This window comes from Microcaecilia unicolor, chromosome 2 (genome assembly GCF_901765095.1).
Source record: "Microcaecilia unicolor chromosome 2, aMicUni1.1, whole genome shotgun sequence".
Taxonomy (NCBI): domain Eukaryota; kingdom Metazoa; phylum Chordata; class Amphibia; order Gymnophiona; family Siphonopidae; genus Microcaecilia; species Microcaecilia unicolor.
Genome location: NC_044032.1, coordinates 427912604 through 427937896, shown reverse-complemented (window position 1 = coordinate 427937896; position 25293 = coordinate 427912604). Strand labels below are relative to the sequence as shown.

General features: G+C 42.1%; 1 protein-coding gene across 1 annotated transcript in view; it reads right to left on the bottom strand.

The window, feature by feature from the left end:
• The window catches only part of TET2 (tet methylcytosine dioxygenase 2), a 93588-nt gene that overhangs the window by 59000 nt on the left and 9295 nt on the right, over positions 1-25293 (bottom strand). The window contains exon 2 of the mRNA XM_030190763.1: positions 23834-23924. Coding sequence (XP_030046623.1) covers positions 23834-23924 — 91 coding nt within the window. The remainder of the gene's footprint in view (positions 1-23833; positions 23925-25293) is intronic.

The following is a 25293-nucleotide window of genomic DNA, read 5'->3' as shown; positions in this document are numbered from 1 at the left end:
TGGTGATGTTTTTATTATCCCTATATTTGGTTTAATTTGTATTTGTAAAGAAAACTAGGTGCTGATTTTTCTTTATAGAACATTAGTGCAAAGGGCAGAGAACACACTTACATCTGGACTAAGAGTGACCACTTACACCAGTCCTATAACTGGTATAAATGCCCACACACAGATCTATCATATACATATAACCCAGCTCTTACAAATATCATTAAATTCCATTTTAGTCAAAGGCATTTAGAGATATTATTATCAAATATAGGATCTTTCAGAATTCATCCAGTGACACCACACAGGCTTATTTAATGTGAGCCAGGCACTTTTATGGTGAACTGGTATTCCTCATTTGATCCATCAATTTAATCAAAGCACCAAAATACTTTTTTTCTTTTTTTCTTATATAACTTAAAACATAGGCACTTAGCTCTATTTGTAGCATAGCTCAAAAAAACTTTCTTCTTTGAAAAACTTTAAAGAAGTATATTATTCATCCCGGAGATCCTCATACCGACATGAATTCACGTTTCGCACAACAGTGCTGTATCAAGGTATATCTCCTGAAAATATATAATCCATTGTCAGCCAGCATATCTTTTTCTCATAAACACTTCTTATATATAACCAATCTCCACATACCTCTGATTTTCACGGAGAAAATCCCCCATTCTTTCATCAATTCTATTTTCTCAAAGATGGCCGCGGCTTTATTGTTGCTTAAATAGGGGAGTTCCCAGTTTCTTACATCACTGTTTTTTTGAACCAATCCCAGAGCCCATCCACCAAAACTCCTCCTCCTCAATTCAAACTACTGACATCCATTCTATCTCACGATTTAAGCCATCAGGCTGTACTGAATTTAAGGAAAAAATCCAAGATTGTTCTTTATAATTTAACAGATTTTCCATATTACCACCCTCCCACCCTACTTTAATATGGTCAATTATTCTCCATCGTATATCCACAATCTTATGATCAAGCTCCAACCAATGTTGTACAAGAGGAGCTTCCTCCTTTTTGGTGAGAATACGAGATTTATGTTCATTTAATCGTATTTTCACCGAGCGCTTACTTCTCCCCACATATATCTTATTACATGGACACATTATAATATAAACTACCATCGTTGTGGAGCAATTTGTTACTGAACGAGATCTTAATATTTGCTTAGTTTGAGGATCCATCCATTCTGACCCTAAAATCGTTTGATCACACCATTGGCATTTTCCACAACTACTATGTTGTGGATATCTTACTTCCTCTTGGATCCAACTTTTTTTCTTTTTTGAAAGCAATTCCCCTATATTTTTAGATCTAGAGAAAGTAACCAAAGGTTCTTCACAGAAAATACCATCAAGCTGTAAAATATGCCAGTTCGTTTTAATAGATTGTGCCAAAAATCTTGACAAGGAAGAATAAGGAAGGACACATACCAATCTCTCATCCTTATTATCTTCGATCCCTTGTTCTTGTAATAATAAATTCCTCTGTGCATAACGGGCACGGAGATAAGCTCTCCTTATTGTTCTCTCCGGATAACCCCGTAATCTAAAACGTTCTGTTAATACCTCCGCCTGTTTTTTAAATTCCGTCAATGAGGAACATAATCTTCTTAATCTCAAAAATTGTCCAATAGGCAAATTATTTTTCAAGTAATATGGATGAAAACTTGTAAAATGAAGATAATTATTACGATCCGTTTGTTTTCGAAAAAGGGATGTGCAGATTTTACCCGCCTTCTTGCCAATATGAATGTCCAAACAATTAATACTTTTCTGATCGAAAACAGCTGTAAATTTTAAATCTGGACTGATAGTATTTACCCATTGTATAAATTCAATCAGTAATGATTCTGAGCCAGTCCAAATCAAGAAAATATCGTCCAAAAATCTTTTCCACATACTCACTGGAAAATCTGTTAAATTATAAAGAACAATCTTGGATTTTTTCCTTAAATTCAGTACAGCCTGATGGCTTAAATCGTGAGATAGAATGGATGTCAGTAGTTTGAATTGAGGAGGAGGAGTTTTGGTGGATGGGCTCTGGGATTGGTTCAAAAAAACAGTGATGTAAGAAACTGGGAACTCCCCTATTTAAGCAACAATAAAGCCGCGGCCATCTTTGAGAAAATAGAATTGATGAAAGAATGGGGGATTTTCTCCGTGAAAATCAGAGGTATGTGGAGATTGGTTATATATAAGAAGTGTTTATGAGAAAAAAGATATGCTGGCTGACAATGGATTATATATTTTCAGGAGATATACCTTGATACAGCACTGTTGTGCGAAACGTGAATTCATGTCGGTATGAGGATCTCCGGGATGAATAATATACTTCTTTAAAGTTTTTCAAAGAAGAAAGTTTTTTGAGCTATGCTACAAATAGAGCTAAGTGCCTATGTTTTAAGTTATATAAGAAAAAAAGAAAAAAAGTATTTTGGTGCTTTGATTAAATTGATGGATCAAATGAGGAATACCAGTTCACCATAAAAGTGCCTGGCTCACATTAAATAAGCCTGTGTGGTGTCACTGGATGAATTCTGAAAGATCCTATATTTGATAATAATATCTCTAAATGCCTTTGACTAAAATGGAATTTAATGATATTTGTAAGAGCTGGGTTATATGTATATGATACTCTAATATACCCCCTCTATTGAAATATTTATCACCAGATTTAGGATTGTTTCAACTACTGGGTGATTAAAAGACATTAAGAATTAAAATGTTTGAAGGATTTACAGAGGAGCAAGTCTCCCGTATATTACAGAGACCGGCCTTGTTAGATAATGAGACCGGGGATACTGCTCAGGGCTCATGGACTGATTGTCTAAATCATTACAAAAGACTGACTAGGGCGGAACTGCATGGCAGCACTTTAGTACAATATTTAAAAAAATCTATGATTCCAAGGGGTTTGAGAGTCATTAAAGAACCGAAAATGTTTGTATCTGATAAAGAATTTGTTGACAAATGGGTGGCGATCTTGAATAAATGCAGCCGTGATTTGATGTTATTGATAGTGGAAAAAACTACATCTACTGAAAGTGAGATTAAAGAACAAATAAACTTGTTGGAACATCAATTAAAGGAATAATTTCCACTGGAGGAATATGAAAAACAGCATAATGATTTACAGGAAAATATTAAGGCATTTAAGGATTCGATTAGACAAGTGAAGATTAAAAAATATAAGAGGGATGAGAGGGATTACCATCAAGATAAAGTATATTCCTGGAGGAATAAATACCCAATATATGATGATCGAAGGACTGAACAAACGTTTGAAAATTCTTCAGGTGATTCAGATAGAAGCAGTGAGGATGGACGGGATAGAAGAATGGTTCGAGTTAATGAACATCAGGAACACCCTTTAGAACGAGGACGTGGGCGGGGACCACGCAGAGGTCGACTGAAAAATCAGGGGGACAGGGGTGCAATAAGCAGAGGAACATACTGATATTGGAAGATTCCATTATTAATATTGCTAATGCTCCTCTTACAGAAGATCAAAAATTAGTCCTGAATTTAGGATTGGGCTTTGTACCCGCAGTGACCTATGATCCCTTTAAAACAAGGGTAGCAATTTACCGTTTTATAAGAACGTTACAGGTAAAAAGATTTTTTTATGACCATGCTTCGAATGTTGATATTTCAGTGGTTAAACCTAAATCTAAGTGGTATCCTCAGATTATGGATCCGGTTATTTATACTTATTTGAAGCTGGTTCTGTCTGACTTACTGAAAATTGAAAATGACTCTTCAAAGAAATGGATAATATTCAACTTGTCTAAAAAAGAATCTATAGCGTTGAAGGAGTTGCGAAAAAATGGGGATCTGTATATACAACGCGCAGATAAAGGAGGAGGGGTCACCCTTCAAACTAGGCAAATGTATGATATTGAAGCTAGAAAACATTTGGATGATATTAAATCATATGTTCCTCTAGCGAGTGATCCAACGATGGAGATTATGGAGGAAATTAAACAGATAGTGGAAGAAGCCTATAATAGTGGAATGATTACCAAGAAAGAAGCTGACTTTTTGATTAATAAAAATCCTTCGGTTCTATATATATATTTTTTACCGAAAATACATAAGAGCTGTACAAATCCACCAGGAAGACCAATAGTATCTACTATAAACTCGGTTCTTGAACCCTTGTCGAAATTGATTGATATTTTTCTTCAACCAATGGTTAAAAATATTAGATCTTATGTTAAAGATTCATCTGACATGTTGCGAAGTTTGGAGGAGGTTAATATATCGGATGAAGCATTTTTTGTTACCATGGATGTTTCTGCTTTATATACTAATATCCCTCAGGATGCTGCTCTGGATATTATTAAGGAAAATCTTAAAAAACGCCCTCCCTCACCACGAATTTCAACTGATTTCCTAATGGAGTTAGCTACATTGGTGATTAAGAAGAACTATTTTTGGAATAACAATACGTTTTATGGTCAACAATATGGAGTTGCAATGGGCGCAACTTTAGCCCCCTCGGTAGCGGCGCTATACATGGCGGATTTTGAAGAAAAGTCAATATATCCATCTATGAACTTTGCTTCAGTGAGTATGTGGAAAAGATTTTTGGACGATATTTTCTTGATTTGGACTGGCTCAGAATCATTACTGATTGAATTTATACAATGGGTAAATACTATCAGTCCAGATTTAAAATTTACAGCTGTTTTCGATCAGAAAAGTATTAGTTTTTTGGACATTCATATTGGCAAGAAGGCGGGTAAAATCTGCACATCCCTTTTTCGAAAACAAACGGATCGTAATAATTATCTTCATTTTACAAGTTTTCATCCATATTACTTGAAAAATAATTTGCCTATTGGACAATTTTTGAGATTAAGAAGATTATGTTCCTCATTGACGGAATTTAAAAAACAGGCGGAGGTATTAACAGAACGTTTTAGATTACGGGGTTATCCGGAGAGAACAATAAGGAGAGCTTATCTCCGTGCCCGTTATGCACAGAGGAATTTATTATTACAAGAACAAGGGATCGAAGATAATAAGGATGAGAGATTGGTATGTGTCCTTCCTTATTCTTCCTTGTCAAGATTTTTGGCACAATCTATTAAAACGAACTGGCATATTTTACAGCTTGATGGTATTTTCTGTGAAGAACCTTTGGTTACTTTCTCTAGATCTAAAAATATAGGGGAATTGCTTTCAAAAAAGAAAAAAAAGTTGGATCCAAGAGGAAGTAAGATATCCACAACATAGTAGTTGTGGAAAATGCCAATGGTGTGATCAAACGATTTTAGGGTCAGAATGGATGGATCCTCAAACTAAGCAAATATTAAGATCTCGTTCAGTAACAAATTGCTCCACACGATGGTAGTTTATATTATAATGTGTCCATGTAATAAGATATATGTGGGGAGAAGTAAGCGCTCGGTGAAAATACGATTAAATGAACATAAATCTCGTATTCTCACCAAAAAGGAGGAAGCTCCTCTTGTACAACATGGTTGGAGCTTGATCATAAGATTGTGGATATACGATGGAGAATAATTGACCATATTAAAGTAGGGTGGGAGGGTGGTAATATGGAAAATCTGTTAAATTATAAAGAACAATCTTGGATTTTTTCCTTAAATTCAGTACAGCCTGATGGCTTAAATCGTGAGATAGAATGGATGTCAGTAGTTTGAATTGAGGAGGAGGAGTTTTGGTGGATGGGCTCTGGGATTGGTTCAAAAAAAACAGTGATGTAAGAAACTGGGAACTCCCCTATTTAAGCAACAATAAAGCCGCGGCCATCTTTGAGAAAATAGAATTGATGAAAGAATGGGGGATTTTCTCCGTGAAAATCAGAGGTATGTGGAGATTGGTTATATATAAGAAGTGTTTATGAGAAAAAAGATATGCTGGCTGACAATGGATTATATATTTTCAGGAGATATACCTTGATACAGCACTGTTGTGCGAAACGTGAATTCATGTCGGTATGAGGATCTCCGGGATGAATAATATACTTCTTTAAAGTTTTTCAAAGAAGAAAGTTTTTTGAGCTATGCTACAAATAGAGCTAAGTGCCTATGTTTTAAGTTATATAAGAAAAAAAGAAAAAAAGTATTTTGGTGCTTTGATTAAATTGATGGATCAAATGAGGAATACCAGTTCACCATAAAAGTGCCTGGCTCACATTAAATAAGCCTGTGTGGTGTCACTGGATGAATTCTGAAAGATCCTATATTTGATAATAATATCTCTAAATGCCTTTGACTAAAATGGAATTTAATGATATTTGTAAGAGCTGGGTTATATGTATATGATACTCTAATATACCCCCTCTATTGAAATATTTATCACCAGATTTAGGATTGTTTCACACACAGATCTATGCATGAATGAGCAAAAATCAAAGGGCCCAATATTCAAAGCCATTTAAACAGCCAGAAGAGGCTCCTGGCAGTTTAAATGGCTTTCCCAGGGCTATCCTAGGATATTCAGTGGCACTTCACTGGTTAGTGTCCCTGCTAACCACTCATTGCCTCACCAGTTAGGTTAGGGGCGGCTATGGGCGGGGCAGGGGCGGAGCATGAACGTAGCTCACTAACCGGCTAAGTAACTGCATAAGTTAGAACAGCAAAAAGGCTGTCCTAACTTTATGCAGTGAAGTTAACAGGTCACTGGTCTGAATACTTGTTGGCACCCAGTTAACTTCCAAGAGCCATACATGCCTCAACATTGAATATCTGGGATCTGCATGTCACATAAGTTTCCTCTATGTAGTATACTGTAAGAAGTCATTTACAGGTGTAAGTACTCCTTTTTTCTATTGAGGAAATTAAGAGCTATATGAAGGAATTTTGAACTACCTTGTTTTCGACTCATAGTGCAATCTTTGTTGCTCTCAAAACTAGATTATTGCAACATAGTTTATACTGGTTGCACAAATGAAGTTTTTAAAAAGCTTCAAACAGTCCAAAATCTTGCAGAGTTATTTTTTTCGTTACATAGAGAACATCATATATCCCCTTGTTTAGCCAAACTTCACTGGTTGCCAGCAGTTGCAAGATCTCATTTTATTTATTTATTTATTTGTTACATTTGTATCCCACATTTTCCCACCTATTTGCAGGCTCAATGTGGCTTACATAGTACTGTACAGGCGATCACCAATATCGGTATGAACAAATACAGAGTGATGTTGTAATATAAGATGGTTCATGTGTTACAGACACATTAGGTAATTTTAAGGGGGAAGAATTAAGTTAAGTCCAGTACGAGCTTTGGTTTTGTTGTATTGCATGGTTAAGGCATTTAAGTTGGATCCATAGGGTATGCCTTTCTGAACAGGTAAGTTTTCAGCAATTTCCAGAATTTTGGGTGGATATTTGGTGTCTTCACGGTGTTTGGTAGTGCATTCCATAATTGTGTGCTTATATAGGAAAAGCTGGAGGAGTAGGTTGATTTGTATTTGACTCCTTTGCAGCTTGGGTGGTGGAGATTTAAGTATGTTCAAGTTGATCTTGAAGCGTTCCTCTTTGGTAGGTCAATGAGATCGATCGTGTATCCTGGGACATCTCTGTAGATGATTTGATGGACCATGGTGCAGACTTTGAATGTAATATGTTCTTTGATTGGCAGCCAGTGTAGTTTTTCTCATAGAGGTGTGGCGCTTTCGAATCTCGTTTTTCCATATATAAGCCTGGCTGCTGTATGTTGCGCAGTTTGGAGTTTCGTTAGGATTTGTTCTTTGCATTTTAAATTATGTATTATGGTCTTTAGGGTTACATGGGGGTCTTCAATTATACTAGGTTGAGTTCTTTTCTATTTTAAATAGACAATTAGATCAGGGTCAGATTGTTTTGAGATTTCCATCTATGGCTATGGTTAAATCTTCAAAGCAGTTGGTTTCATGCCTATTGCATGAGGCTGCTTTGATCTGGAACCCTCTCCTCACTAAATCTGGTCATCAATGGACTATTTAATCTTTGGAAAACAATTTAAAACATTTTTTTTTTAAATACAGTGGGGGAAATAAGTATTTGATCCCTTGCTGATTTTGTAAGTTTGCCCACTGACAAAGACATGAGCAGCCCATAATTGAAGGGTAGGTTATTGGTAACAGTGAGAGATAGCACATCACAAATTAAATCCGGAAAATCACATTGTGGAAAGTATATGAATTTATTTGCATTCTGCAGAGGGAAATAAGTATTTGATCCCCCACCAACCAGTAAGAGATCTGGCCCCTACAGACCAGGTAGATGCTCCAAATCAACTCGTTACCTGCATGACAGACAGCTGTCGGCAATGGTCACCTGTAGAAAGACACCTGTCCACAGACTCAGTGAATCAGTCAGACTCTAACCTCTACAAAATGGCCAAGAGCAAGGAGCTGTCTAAGGATGTCAGGGACAAGATCATACACCTGCACAAGGCTGGAATGGGCTACAAAACCATCAGTAAGACGCTGGGCGAGAAGGAGACAACTGTTGGTGCCTAGTAAGAAAATGGAAGAAGTACAAAATGACTGTCAATCGACAAAGATCTGGGGCTCCACGCAAATCTCACCTCGTGGGGTATCCTTGATCATGAGGAAGGTTAGAAATCAGCCTACACTACAAGGGGGGAACTTGTCAATGATCTCAAGGCAGCTGGGACCACTGTCACCACGAAAACCATTGGTAACACATTATGACATAACGGATTGCAATCCTGCAGTGCCCGCAAGGTCCCCCTGCTCCGGAAGGCACATGTGACGGCCCGTCTGAAGTTTGCCAGTGAACACCTGGATGATGCCGAGAGTGATTGGGAGAAGGTGCTGTGGTCAGATGAGACAAAAATTGAGCTCTTTGGCATGAACTCAACTCGCCGTGTTTGGAGGAAGAGAAATGCTGCCTATGACCCAAAGAACACCGTCCCCACTGTCAAGCATGGAGGTGGAAATGTTATGTTTTGGGGGTGTTTCTCTGCTAAGGGCACAGGACTACTTCACCGCATCAATGGGAGAATGGATGGGGCCATGTACCGTACAATTCTGAGTGACAACCTCCTTCCCTCCGCCAGGGCCTTAAAAATGGGTCGTGGCTGGGTCCTTCCAGCACGACAATGACCCAAAACATACAGCCAAGGCAACAAAGGAGTGGCTCAGGAAGAAGCACATTAGGGTCATGGAGTGGCCTAGCCAGTCACCAGACTTAATCCCATTGAAAACTTATGGAGGGAGCTGAAGCTGCGAGTTGCCAAGCGACAGCCCAGAACTCTTAATGATTTAGAGATGATCTGCAAAGAGGAGTGGACCAAAATTCCTCCTGACATGTGTGCAAACCTCATCATCAACTACAGAAGACGTCTAACCGCTGTGCTTGCCAACAAGGGTTTTGCCACCAAGTATTAGGTCTTGTTTGCCAGAGGGATTAAATACTTATTTCCCTCTGCAGAATGCAAATAAATTCATATACTTTCCACAATGTGATTTTCCGGATTTAATTTGTGATGTGCTATCTCTCACTGTTACCAATAACCTACCCTTCAATTATGGGCTGCTCATGTCTTTGTCAGTGGGCAAACTTACAAAATCAGCAAGGGATCAAATACTTATTTCCCCCACTGTATGTAGGTTAAGTCATAGTTAAGTATGTTGAATTTGTAATTCCTGAATTTGTCTCAGTCTCTTGTTTTTCTGTAATCCACAAAGAACTGTGAAGGCTTTTGTGGAATACAAGATTAATGTGTGATGCAATGTAAAAAAGCCTGAAAATGACTAGACTATGCCCATGGATGTGCCTTCTTGCTACCTTCAAGTATTATCCTCTTTAAGCCCTCCTTTCCTAGCAGAGCACATATAAAGCTGAGATATCTCTTAACATAGGAGCCGACAGTGTGGGTGCTGTGGGTGCTTGAGCACCCCCAATATTGAGAAAATTCCTTGTATGTGTCCAAGGAAGGGTTATTTCCATTGGGCTTAGCACCCCCACTAATTTTGAAAAGTTGGCTCCCATGTCTCTTAAGACTGACCAGTGCTAGAATAAAATAGGAAACAGCAGGGTATACTGATTTGGTATACTGTTAAGGTAGTATAGAATTCTAGCAGTATATTGGTCCTGAAGAAAAGCAAAGCATTTTCTGACTTACATGTAAGCAGTTGTTAAAGCCAAATTTAGAACACATCAGTCCATATTCAGAGCAATTTAACTGAGGAGGAGAGAAAGCCTCCTGCCTGCTTAAATCGCTCTGCCCAGTCCAAATGCTAATATTCAATGGCACTTAACTGCAGGGTGCTGTTGAATATTAGCTCTGACTGCCCTGACATTCCCCAGTCAGTGGTGGGAGAGGAAGGGGAAGGGAAAGGGGAAAGTCAGGGTGAATCTGAAAGTCATCCAGACACCACTAATATTCAGTGCCACTGCTGGGCTAGTTGGACTGTGTAACAGGTCCAGGAATATAGAAACATGATGACAGATAAAGCCAAATGGCCCATCCAGTCTATCCATCTTCCGTAACCACTAATTCTTCCTTTACCTAAGGGATCCCTCATGCCTGTCCCATGCTTTCTTAAATCCTGATCCAGTCCTTGTCTCCACGACCTCCACGGGAGGCCATTCTATGCTTTCACTTCCCTTTCTGTGAACGAATACTTTCTTAGATTCCTCCTAAGCCTATTTCCTCTTAACTTCACCGTATGTCTCCTCATTCCACAGTTTTCCTTCATTTGAAAAAGGCTAATTTCTTGTACATTAATGCCCCTGAGATATTTAAGCATCTCTATCATATCTCCTCTGTCCCTCCCAGCATATACATGTTGAGGTTCATACGTGCATAACATGCAGTCCTAACTATGGGGTCCTTTTACTAAGGTGTGCTGAAAATGGGCTGTGCTAGTGTAGATACATGTTTTGGGCACGTGCAGATCCATTTCTCAATGCACCTGTAAAAAAGGGCTTTTTAAAATTTTGGCTGAAAATGGACATGTGGCAAAATAAAAATTGGCGCGCGTCCATTTTGGGTCTGAGACCTTACTGCCAGCCATTGACTTAGTGGTAAGGTCTCACGTGGTAACTGTGTGGCAATCATCTATGCACGTAGAATGACGATTACTGCCCGGTTTCCTCCATGTGCAGGAAAATAAAAATGATTTTACGGTGCGCATAGCGGACGCACGTAAAAAATAAAATTACTTCCTGGGCCTCACAGTAGCCGGGTGGTAACTCCAAATTGACGTATGTTGGACATGCATAGGTGCCTACACGGCTTAGTAAAAGGTCCCTATGTGCAGTTTGTTATCTGGATACCAGCACTGAACATAGGCTGGACCCAGAAAACTCCTGGCAGCCTACAAAACCTGGATATTCAGCGACCATAACCTGATTAACCCCAATTCAGCCTACAGTGGTCAGCACTCCAAAAAACACTGACTGCAGTGGGCTGAATAAACTAGAAACTTAAATACATTGGGCCCAATATTCAGACCATGGGAGGCAGCCGGCATAAGTGCCATGATCAGTGCTGTCCCCAGATATTCAATGAGGGTCATTTCCGGTGACCGGCACTGAATATCTAGGGGGGGGGGGGAGGGGGGTTGGCTTGGTCAGACTTAATCAGCTAAGTTTATAGCAGCTACAGATAGCACTGCTATTTAGATAGTCTGATTTAGCCGCTAAAATTAGCCAGCCAACGCTTGAATATGCGTGATATAGCCAGGTAGCAGCTATGGTTAACTGCGAATATTCAGCAGAGATAACTGGCTTTCTTCTGCTAAATATCAGCAGTTAGCCAGCTAAATGCTATTTATCCAGCCAAGAGTCATTCCTGGCTAGTTAAATAAAGCTGAATATCAGTTGGATTGACATTTTACATTTAAAAAAAATAATGAAATTAATTAAGGTATTGAATTCATGGCATATTAAAAGTTCTACATAGCCTTCAATTAAACTGAACAGAATCATTGATTCATTGTCATTTTCTCAGTAGTTTATTATCTAACTTTTTTTTAAGTACCTATATTTCTATTTGATATGGTTCTAAGCAATCAAAGTTTGTTTGTGCTGACCCTTCTCTAAAATCCTTGAACCCCTCACACCAACATGAAGTAGAAATGCAGCAGAGCTGCTAAAAATTTGAACCCAGCGTAGGAGCACTTCAGATGCAAGGAAGTACTTTCATTACCAAAAAAATGAAGCATAATAATAATAATAATAATCATAATAATAATAAACAGACAAAAGAGAAAGTAAACATCAACATAAAAGACAAAATAGAAAGCAAGAGCATCTCTGTCCAGCTAGCCTTATAAATATCTGGCTGTCTTTCTGAAAGCCTTAGCCCTAGGAAGGATTATCTAGCAGCTCCTCTCTGACTTCATTGCTGTGTACTGTGTGTGATGAGCTCATGAAATACTGACTTACTTGCACTGGAATGTATTAGTAAGCATGCAAGCCTCTTCTCAAAAATGTTATTATTGAGGTCTGAAACCAATTGACTTTTGGAAGCTTCCATGACACATATGTACTGTGCTAAAAAAGGGACAAACTTCAACCCTGGAGGCATGAAACAAATTGTGCATGCAGGATAGAAATAATTCTGTTTATTTTTTTTCCCAAATATGACAGCATGTCTTGCTCAATGGGTGTGTTGTAACTCCTGAGAGAGCTGTATAGGAAATATACTCTTATCACAGAACTGTAACTTAAATATTTACCATTTTGACTAATATTCGGCTTTGCGGTTAGCATTAAATGTTGACCACCACAGCTGAAATAAATTCAGATATTCAATGCTAGCAGCCAGCAGTGATGCCCAGATTCAGCACCAGACTGCCGGCACCTTCTTGATAGCGGCAATATTGAGCTGTCTTAAGTTTATCCGGATAATTATTTGCTTAGTGGACTGAATATCACTGCTAATTTGAAAATTATGAAGTTACCCCAGCTGTGCCCATAGACAGCCCTGATCTGGAAAGTGCTGGCATGGTCTGTAAGGATTTTCAGTTGCACTATAAGAGCAGGTATATAAAGGGCATTCAGCATCACAAAGTATGCATATAAGGGTCAATATTCAAAGTAATTAAACTGCCAGAAATGGCTCCTGGCCATTTAAATTGTTTGTCCAGGGCTGACTAGGCACATTCAGTGGCACTAAACTGGATATTACTGCTGAAAATGCCAGTTTAGCACCTAAGCTGAAACCAGGGCCGCCAACAAACTAGGCCGGGCCCGGGGCAAGGCCGCCCCGCCTCCGCTCCCCCATCACTCCCCCTGCCGCTGCCACCCCCGTCACTGCAGTCCGTGCTCTCACCTGCCTGCCTCCACGGCTACGGGCCCCCTGCATTCAAGGCGGCAGTTGCAGATCGCCTCTCTTCGGGGCTTCCCTCCCTGTGTCCCGCCCTCATCTGATGTAACTTCCGGTTTCCATGAGGGCGGAACACAGGGAAGGAAGGCCCGAAGAGAGGCGATCTGTGACTGCCACTTCGAGTGCAGGGGGCCCGGAGCCGAGGAGGCAGGCAGATGAGACCGGGAACTGCAGTGCCGGCGGTCTGACCCTGGCGCCGGGCCCCTCTTGGAGGCCCGGGCCTGGGGAATTTTGTCCCCCTTGCCCCCCCTCTCGGTGGCCCTGGCTGAAACCAGCTATTTTGTGGGCGTTCCTGGTTCGGATTTGGCACTTAGATAGTTAAGTGTCAATATTCAGCTCTTAAGTGACTAGGATAACCATATAAATAGGATTGTGTAAAACACAATCTTATCTTTCTGTGGTTCACCATAGCCACTTAAGCGCTATCACACTTAACTGGCTATGTTTTGTCTGGCTGCATATGCCTGGATATTTAATGCGGGAGCCCTGACATGACTTAGTATTGAATATCCTGGCATAAAGCTGGTGATGATCAGCAAACTGCTGATTGCCACCAGCTGAATAACAACCCCAAATTTTATAAAGGGTGTGACATATAGAAACAGATGCACTTTATATATATATATATATATATATATATATATATATATATATATATATAGGAAGACATCCTGACATTGAAAAGACTTAACTTGGATACATGCCTTTTGAAAGGAATATACAATATATGAAGTTGTATGTTTGTGCAGTAACCTCGATGCAGCCTGTCGGTAAAATATGTTGGTTTTTTATGAGTCAGAGATCTTTTGTTGAGTTCTGCTTTTCTGTGCACTAATAAAAGGTGTGGAAGCAGACACACCCTTTACAGAATAGGTGCATATACTGTAACACATGTAAGCACTCATATGTGTGTCCAGTGATGGTCATGCACCATCACTGGCAAATTTTGAACCTGCTGACACCCTCCACCTGCCCAGGCTTTTCCTGAGATTGGAACACAATTCTTAGCAAAAAGACCCAATAGTAAGTTAGGCAATGAACAGGTGAGTGTTGCCCATTCTCCTGCTAATGAGGAGGGCCTGGAAAAGGCTGCAAATAAGGTTCAACAGACAAATATCATCCCTAGAGAGGTAAGCGGCAGCAAAAGGGTGGAGCTGGAGGAGAGCACCAGATAGAATATGTATGGGAAATAGATGTGTCTGAGACTAAATCCATGAAAACCATTGACACACATGGGTTTGATTGTCAGATACACCAGAGGCAAATCAACGGGCACATGCTCAGAGTAAGATAGGATTGGAGCTGGAAAAGGGATAGAGTGAGGACATCACATATGGACAGCGGACATTTGACTAAGCAGCACTCGCAAGGACATATCCCACCTCACCAGACCATGCACAAATCCCCACATGCAGCCACTGTATCTACAGTGGGGGAAATAAGTATTTGATCCCTTGCTGATTTTGTAAGTTTGCCCACTGACAAAGACATGAGCAGCCCATAATTGAAGGGTAGGTTATTGGTAACAGTGAGAGATAGCACATCACAAATTAAATCCGGAAAATCACATTGTGGAAAGTATATGAATTTATTTGCATTCTGCAGAGGGAAATAAGTATTTGATCCCCCACCAACCAGTAAGAGATCTGGCCCCTACAGACCAGGTAGATGCTCCAAATCAACTCGTTACCTGCATGACAGACAGCTGTCGGCAATGGTCACCTGTATGAAAGACACCTGTCCACAGACTCAGTGAATCAGTCAGACTCTAACCTCTACAAAATGGCCAAGAGCAAGGAGCTGTCTAAGGATGTCAGGGACAAGATCATACACCTGCACAAGGCTGGAATGGGCTACAAAACCATCAGTAAGACGCTGGGCGAGAAGGAGACAACTGTTGGTGCCATAGTAAGAAAATGGAAGAAGTACAAAATGACTGTCAATCGACAAAGATCTGGGGCTCCACGCAAAATCTCACCTCGTGGGGTATCCTTGATCATGAGGAAGGTTAGAAATCAGCCTACAACTACAAGGGGGGAACTTGTCAATGATCTCAAGGCAGCTGGGACCACTGTCACCACGAAAACCATTGGTAACACATTACGACATAACGGATTGCAATCCTGCAGTGCCCGCAAGGTCCCCCTGCTCCGGAAGGCACATGTGACGGCCCGTCTGAAGTTTGCCAGTGAACACCTGGATGATGCCGAGAGTGATTGGGAGAAGGTGCTGTGGTCAGATGAGACAAAAATTGAGCTCTTTGGCATGAACTCAACTCGCCGTGTTTGGAGGAAGAGAAATGCTGCCTATGACCCAAAGAACACCGTCCCCACTGTCAAGCATGGAGGTGGAAATGTTATGTTTTGGGGGTGTTTCTCTGCTAAGGGCACAGGACTACTTCACCGCATCAATGGGAGAATGGATGGGGCCATGTACCGTACAATTCTGAGTGACAACCTCCTTCCCTCCGCCAGGGCCTTAAAAATGGGTCATGGCTGGGTCTTCCAGCACGACAATGACCCAAAACATACAGCCAAGGCAACAAAGGAGTGGCTCAGGAAGAAGCACATTAGGGTCATGGAGTGGCCTAGCCAGTCACCAGACCTTAATCCCATTGAAAACTTATGGAGGGAGCTGAAGCTGCGAGTTGCCAAGCGACAGCCCAGAACTCTTAATGATTTAGAGATGATCTGCAAAGAGGAATGGACCAAAATTCCTCCTGACATGTGTGCAAACCTCATCATCAACTACAGAAGACGTCTGACCGCTGTGCTTGCCAACAAGGGTTTTGCCACCAAGTATTAGGTCTTGTTTGCCAGAGGGATTAAATACTTATTTCCCTCTGCAGAATGCAAATAAATTCATATACTTTCCACAATGTGATTTTCCGGATTTAATTTGTGATGTGCTATCTCTCACTGTTACCAATAACCTACCCTTCAATTATGGGCTGCTCATGTCTTTGTCAGTGGGCAAACTTACAAAATCAGCAAGGGATCAAATACTTATTTCCCCCACTGTATGTGGCACAGACTGACATCACATGTAACTCTATGTGAAGAGGAAGAAGAAGGACACATGAAGAATTGCTCAGATACCTACCATTTGCCCGCACATCCCTCCAAACTAATAAGTACTAGGAAATACAGCACTTGGTCCTGTGCCACACAGGAGTGTCAGAGAAGGGTGACAAGGTGGGAGTGGGAAAAGGTCAACAAATTGCAGAACAAATATGCAATGAGTTGCACAACCCTCTCTAGGGGGATAGGGAGTTGGAGTTGGAGTTGCTATCAGTACCTTCAAGATGAAGAGAGGGGGATAGGTGAAGGGGAAGCACATATGCCCATAGGAACAACAAATTTGCAGCCCCGCTTTCATGTAGGGCATGGCTGTAGTCCTCTGTCTCGCAAGACAAGACCCTCTGCTGCCACCATCATGTAAATGGTGTGCATAGATCCTACATAAGAGCATAACACAATGAGGGACATAGACTAAAAGGTGCATGTGAGAGAAAATGTAGCAGGACAGACTGCCATGCCAATGCACCATATCCAGGCAAGCAGAGCCATCTCTGTGCCACATATGCACCAAGGAACACCCCAGAAGACAGCATCATGAGTCTGAACCTATACGATGAAATGGTGGGAAGCATTCACTTCTACACAGATTGAGGACCTGAAGAAGAGGGCCAGGTACCTGCACCACAGGAGACCAGAGTGACTCCAGGGGGTCTCTGCTCAGATGGCAGAGGAAGCAGGCCAGTACCAAGTACTCCCATATGTTTCTACAATGAAGGCATAAGAGCATAAGATAAGCATTGCCATACTGAGACAGACCGAAGGTCCATCAAACCCATTATCCTGTTTCCAACAGTGGCCAATCCAGGTCACAAGTACCTGGTAAGATCGCAAAGAGTAAAAGATATTTTTGTTGCTTATCCTAGAAATAAGCAGTGGATTTTTCCAAGTCCAATGGTTTATGGACTTTTAGTTTAGGAAATTATCCAAACCCTTTAAAACCCTGCTAACTAAGCTAACTGCTTTTACCACATTCTCTGGCAACAAATTCCAGACTTTAATTACATGTTGAGTGAAGAAATATTGTCTCCATTTGTTTTAAACTTACTACTTAATAGCTTCATTGTGTGTTCCCTAGTCCTTGCATTTTTGGAAAGAGTAAACAATCGATTCACATCTATCTGTTCCACTCCACTCAGTATTTTAAAGACCTCTATTATATCTACATATGAGTGTTCTCACAACAGCGGATCCAGCCTTAGCACCAGTTGTTTCAGCTACATTCACCAGTGAGCCGCCACAGTGAGAGTTCACATCCAGTGTAAGTCAATTGAAAGCACTCATGCACAACAATCACCACATCGCACAGTGCTGCCACCTCATCCCACAACTCCCTCTAGGATTAGCTCTATGTAGTTCTCATCATCATTCTCATGGGCAGGGAAACTGCTGATGTTTTGTAGGGGCCATATATTTTTATTTTATTTTTGTTACATTTGTACCCCGCGCTTTCCCACTCATGGCAGGATCAACGCGACAGGCAATGGAGGGTTAAGTGACTTGCCCAGAGTCACAAGGAGCTGCCTGTGCCGGAAATTGAACTCAGTTCCTCAGTTCCCCGGGACCAAAGTCCACCACCCTAACCACTAGGCCACTCCACCACTCCTAAACCTCTCCCCTTCCCAATGCTCTGCTGTCCAACGTGTGCTTGGCAATATGCTAAGAGACCTATGGTCCCTTTGCCCAACCCAGTTCCATATCAGGCCTTCTTTTTCAAACCACTGGTGTTGCCAACTAGCAGATATAGTGGAAAGGCCATCTGATGATCAAAATAGCTCACCATGTCTGTGAGGTATGTCCACAGTAGCTGTTAACATTGTGTAGCTTCACCACACTCACTCCCTATCTCTAACCCTCTATTCCTTAAAGCCTCTCAAGGAACACATCTTTGTCCAAGCATCCTGAGTGTCCTGGGGATTTCTGTCCAGTGAGTGCTCATAACATACCAGACCTTCATACTTCTCTCCCAGAAATGCATCCGTCTGCTAGTCTGCTGCCACTTGTAAAGCAACTCTAAAACAGTGATAAAATGATGCTATTCATCCCACCAGATTCATGAAGCTAACAGCTGCCATTCTGGTTCATTTCTATATCCTATCATCAAGCTGCTGGACCCTCTGGAAAAGGAGGTACAGGTCTGACCCCTGCTCCACTATAGAGGTGGAAGAGGAGGCAGTGGTGGAAGGAGAAGAGGAAAATGCATAAGGAGCTCCTCTAACCCCTCCACCCCTCCTTTCCAATCATCCCTCACAGCTCCCTTTACCTTTCAACCCCCTCTCTCCTAAACATCCCTCATGCCCCACCCAGCCCTGGCATCCTACTGTGCCACTCCAGGAAGAGGATGATTATAATGGGGAGGTGGTAATAATCTCAGGCTGTGAAGAATCCAAGGACCTCCACCAGACCCCATCCACTGTACCCATGGAGCCAATGCACCATTCCTTGTGACATCTAGGGGAGGGGGAGCTCAGTCTGTGACCTCAGGTGCTGCAGGAGATGGGGCACTAGCTGCATTGGGTAGGAGTTGGCCCAGCAGCAGGAAGCACACTGAAAGGATGACCCAGCAGAGGAGCACACTGAGAGGATGGAGTACATTTTAGGGCACATTCTAGGCACCCTTGGGGACCTAGCAACTACCCTAGAGCACACTAGCATTATCCAGATGCTCTCATAACTCTTAGCCCAATCTGTCCTCCTCCTCTCTTTGAGATGGTCTCTTCCCACCTCTGTGAACCATTCCTTCTCCCCAAAACATATTCTACTAGATATTCAAAGCAATTTAAGCAGGCAGGATAGGCTCCTGTCCACTTAAATCACCAATGGCCGCCTATCCGTCGATATTCAGTGGCACTTAACTGGCCAGTGCAGCTGAATATTGTAACAAAACAGCCAAGTTATGCAGGTGCCTTTAATATTCAGTGCCAGCTTTGAAACTGCCCTAACTGTTGCTGGTTATTCATGTGTGATGGCACTGAATTTAGGCTGGTATTTGCATAAAAAGGTGCCCTGTGCTCCTTCCAGTCCCCCCACAAGGCTAGACTCCCCCCCCGAAAGGCTAGAACACCCTACCTACCTCCTGAAGGGCTGGACCCCCCCCTCTCACACCCCCCTGATGAATCAAGACACCTTCTCAACTTCCCCTGCCACTCAGGATGCTGGGCCTACCTGAAGTCCTTGGTGGCTGGATCTCCAAAATGGCTGCCTCAACCTCTAGTGACAGCTTCATGGTACTTCAGACTACCTCACCCAACCCCAGAGCCTAACCATACTGGTGTGAGACACCAGTGCCTGGTCTTCCCCAATTTCCTTGTGGACGACAGGATGAGTGTGGTAGGTCAAGGTGGACAACACTCATCACCCAGCAATCTCTACACTGCAGCATGCATCTTCAGTTACCTCCCCCATGACAGAGGGAGAAAATAGGGCATGGGAAGGTTGTCATGGGTTTACACAGGGCAGAGGGGAGGGTGAGTACCATGGGGACACTTTTCACATCTGTTCATGTAATCACATATATGGTAAAGTGAAAATTGATATGAAAGTCACAATGGGCAGACTATCATGCTGAGACCTCAGGAAGTGGGGGAGGGGGAATTTTGTACATGGGGTCAAATTTAATAAAAATTCACTTACACACATTTAATGTGTCTGGATGAGTTCATCTCTTGCAGCCACTGCCTGCTAGTATGCAGGGTGTCAGAGTGGAGGAGCCAGGTTCTGATGTTGCACAGCCTCCTTCTCCTCATTACTGTCTGTGACTTGCAGCATTGGTTCCTCAGGGTCTGGCATCTTGCAAGTAAGGGATAGGTTGTGGAGTATGCAGCACGCCATAAGTCACAGGCTTTAGCTGGTGTGTAGAGCAGTTCTTCACCTAACCAATCCAGGTACATGAATTGTGATTTCAATATGCCAAATGTCCTTTCTATCAGAGCCCTGGTTTTCCTGTGTGCCTTGTTGTCTATTTCTTCAGGTGCCTCATGGGGGTTGACAATGGTGGTCAACAACCAGATCCACAGGGATAGCTTTTGTCAATTGGAAAGAACAGAGCAAAGGTTTGAATAAATTTTAACCTACTGTTGAGTGGCTTGGTACATCAGACAATTGGTGGTACCTGAGGCTTGCAGGACAAGTTGTAGTATGTGGTGAAAGAGATAGCTGGTTAGTGATTGTAAGAGTGTTGGTGGGTGACTATAGCTTACCTAGCAGTGAATTGGTGACTCTGAAAACACTCAAGTATTCCAGATTGAGACAGGATGTGGGCACTGTGACTGGATCTTGTGTAGTATACACACACATCAGTTATGATATCTGAAGCACTGCAGACCACCTGCACTTTCAGTTCCTATAGATTGCCTACTTTCCTGCAAGAGGTCTTATGCTATATGGGTGCTGTCTATTTCTCTGAGCATAGAGGGGAAGTATGCCAGTTTATAGAAATCTGTCATAGTTTGGTGTTGCTCTGCCTCTTGCTCAGGAAAGCAAATATATTGCATGTCTCTTTAAAGAAAAGTCTGCAGAAGCTGAGCAATGCAGCATGAAGTGGCTGGCTGGCTGGCTGATGCCAGCTGTGGCCCCAAGGGGTGTCTAGAATGATGCTGTGGCTAGGACTGTAGTGACCTTCAGGTGCAGTGGCAGGGCTTGTCCCCTCATGTTATGGGCTCTAGATCTTCTTCTGGCTGGTAGCACAGGTGCACTATTGTCTCCTTGTCAAATCTAAAGTTGCTGCAGGCATAACTCTTCTGTTATGTACATGAACTGTGTTCTGGGTCTGTATATCATCAGCACTGCAGCTCTCCATCTCTTCTATGACCTCTCTCTCTCTCCTGTGAGCCAGTACCCACAGGAGCAACAACTCGCTTCCACTCATGCTTGAACCCACTACCAGTAATACCCTGCAACCACCACTACTCGCACACAGTTCCCACCATCAATAACACCCCCCACCATCTGTGTACTGGACTACACACACATAGGCATACAGGGTTAAACAGACACTGCTGGAGACACACTGACAGATGGCAGTAGATGGACGCACCCCGTAAGCATGAGCGAGCGCACACAGATATGCACACACATTTCACAGAGAGATAAGGCAGAGGGGCTGAGAAAAGGGAAGAAGATAAGATTTTTAGAGGGTGTTTAGTATATTAAAGAAATATTTCACCACCTCTGCCTTTAGATTAGTGGTTCATTCTTTAATTCTTTCTAGGATCGATTATTGTAATAGTGTTTTTTCAGTCTGTACCAAAACATCATTGCACAGTTTGCAGATAATACAAAATACAGCAGCCAGGCTGATTTATTCTCTGGATCGATTTGATTCAGTTACATCATATTTGTTAAAAATGCATTGGCTGCCAGTGGAGTTGAGGGTGCCGTTTAAACTTGTGGTTCATGTATTTAGGACATTACTTGGTAAGGCCCCTTATTATCTTATAAAAACGCTTAATATTTCTATCGGTTATAAGTCTGATCATTTAAGAGAATAGTGTTTACTGCTCTTTCCGTCGGTATGTAATGTTAGATTTGAGAGATTATTGTCTACTTATAAGGCTGTATCATTTCAGAATTCCTTACCATTAGAACTTAGGTTGATAGGAAATTATCTATATTTTAGGAAATCACTTAAGACTTTTTTATTTCAGAAGTATTTTAATGTATAGAACTTGGTTTTTAGTTTATAATTCGTTATCTTTACTATGCTTATTAACTTACTGCTGTAACATCTGAATATGGCCTAGTGGTTAGGGTGGTGGACTTTGGTCCTGAGGAACTGAGCTCGATTCCAACTTCAGGCACAGGCCACTCCTTGTGATTCTGGGCAAGTCACTTACCCCTCCACTGCCCCATGTAAGCTGCATTGAGCCTACCATGACTGGGAAAGCGCGGGGTACAAATGTAACAAAAATAAAATATTTGTTTTCCTCTTGCTTAATAAGTAACCCACTTTGAACTATTCATGGTATTAGCTGGATATAAGTCTAGTATAATGTAATGTAATAAAAAAAAGGACAAAATGGAGCAGACTGGGATTTAATTGGGCTATAGAGTGTTAGGTGAGAGAACTACCTAGTTTGAGGAAGAGTAAGGCCTTATCACACACTGAGATGGCACCAACAAATTCTCCAGGCCAAAAAAAAAGAGATATTCTCTGCTATTTAGTTGCTATTTAAAGGAAGTATACACTTGGGCACATCTTTTATGCTATATCCCGTGTGGCCCGGGGGGGGGGGGGGGGGCAACATTCCTTGGGCCTGGCCTCCAAGGGGGGTCCAGCACCAGAAAGTTCTGTTCCCTCAGTCTGTCTCTTTCCTGCACCTGTGTGTTGGGACCTGAGTGATTGTATTAATGCGATAACCCGGGTCCTGGCACACAGGAGCAGGACAGTGACAGACCGAGGGAGGAGCAGACACAGGAAGGTAAGGGCGCAGGGGCGACCTGAGAGGAGGTTGTGGTGGCGGCCCTGCCCCAGGCCCGGCTCTGTGTCTCGGCGGCCTTAGCTACATCCATGCTCATATTGTTTATAGAATATGTCCTGCATGCGTGGTTGCTAGTCCTGCCCAGTGCCCACCTACTCTTCATCCTGAACATGCTCCCTTTCTGGGCATTTGCATGTATGTGACATACTTCAAAACAAAATAAAAGGAAAGGGGATGGGATGGGATTTGATATACCGCCTTGCTCTGGTTACGATCAAAGTGGTTTACATATTATACACAAGTACTTATTTTGTACCTCCTGGGGCAATGGAGGGTTAAGTGACTTACAGGGAGCTGCAGTGGGAATAAAAACCAGTTCCCCCTGGTTCAGAGTCTGCTGCACTAACCATTAGGCTACTCCTGTGTTTTTCTTTTTTTTTAGAATACCTCTGAGCATGTTCCTGGCTCATGGGTGGCCTGGGGTTGATTTTGCATGTGCGAATGGCTCTCAGCTTTTACAGAATTGCTGGATATTGATATACTGGATACAGAAGATATAGGTATAGATATATAAGTTAATAGATGGATACGTTGTACACATGTACATGTAACCTTAAATGGATCAGTGGATGAACTGATAGATATAAATGCAAGTGTTTCTGTTTGGATGGCTTTAGTTTCCTATTTTTGTCCTCAGCTGCTGGCACACTTTTTCCCGCTGAAAAAGCCAGCCTTTGCACTGATCGCCAGTCTCCTCAGTGGGTGGGCTGGCTGGCAGTGCTTGTTCTCATCTGGAACGGTTGGCTCCTTTCCGAACATTCACAACTTCCATCAGGAAGCAGGTCATTAGCTCTGTCAAATATTATGATTTCTCTGGATGCCCAGCACAGTGTGTCATGCTGGAGCTAGAAGGGAATTGATTTGCAATTGTTTATGTCTTCATCTGGGAAAGTTGAGAAACCCAGATACTCCAAGAGGATAAATGTTAATCTGTTCCATGCAATTTTCTGTTAATTACCTTTCCTCCATGATTTCTCTAATAGCTGCCACATTAGGTCCGGCTCCTAAATGGGTATAATAGGGGCCTTCATCTTTTTCAATCATTTGCTCTGTTAAAATAATGAAAATTAATTACATTAGCACTTCATTTTTCAATTTGAATTTTACATGCTTAAGCTTTTAACCTAACCACCCAGTAACTCTGCCTACGGAAAATTTTCACAGTACATATTGGCAGAAACTATTTACCAAAGGACTATAAAGTAGAAGCTGAACTTTTTTTGCAGACTATAATAAAGTGGTACATTGTAAGAATAGCTTGAATTCAGACCTGTTGCCCAGGCATGTAGTCCTTCTGTACAATAGAACTGATAATAAATGGGTCAGTGCTGAACGATTATTTTGTAAATCAGGTGGAGAGGGTAAGGATCCTCAAGCACCAAGAGATGCAGTCAGAGATTGGGGAAATGTGGCAGATAGAGAAATATCTCCCATCATATTGGGTGCCACAGGCTTGATTTTAAAACAATTTCCAAGCACACCTTGAAAGGTTGCCCATACATATTCTGGCCAATATTGAGCCAGTGGAGGCCAATGTTTCTGTAAATGCTGACTGCCCACGGCAAACTTACCTGCCTATTCTGTGCCAAGCCCTATCCAAGCACAGACTAGGTCTTTGGCAGTACCCGGATGTTGTGGCTACAGCTGACATTCAGTGTCATACCCACATAACCAGGCATTGTTAGGACCAGTGGTAAACCAAGGGCGGGGCGGTCTGCTCCAGGAGCAGGCAGCAAGAGGGTGCGAGGAGAAGACGTGTGGCTGTCAGCTCTGCCGGTCCCCTGTCCCCACTAATGTTACTTCCTGTTCCGGGACAGGGGAATGGTAGAGCCAACAGCTATGCGCCTACTCAGCACACCCCCTTCCTGAGAGGAAAGGTCTGGTCATGTGCTTCGGTGGTGGTGGGGAGATGCGCTGGGGGGGGGGGGGGAAATGTGCTTTGGGGGGGGGGGGTGATATACCAGGAGAAGCAGCGGCGACCCGCCCTGGGTGGAGAACAGGTTGGGAATGCCACTGGTTAGGACTGCTTTTTATGTGATTCTACGTTCATAGTTAGCTATATGACAATTTAAAGGTCTAGAACATAAATATGGGGATAGTAACTAAACAACTGGTAATAATCCCAACACTGAGTTAAACATGCGATCACACATTTGACTTTTTAATGGACCTCAGTGGCCACTCTTTTCACATGGACTCACTCTGCCCGTGACTCGTCTCCCACCTCACTGGTCCCTTCTTGATACTTTAGTTATTTAATTAATCTCACATTTAATTAAACAACTTGTATTATCGGAAAGTGCAGCTTCTTGCATCTTTAGTAAAAAAAAAAAAAAAGTGCAACTGTGCTAATTTATCTTAGAGAGTGAAGGACCAGAACAACAAAACACCGACACATGCCATGTTTCGCTTAACGCT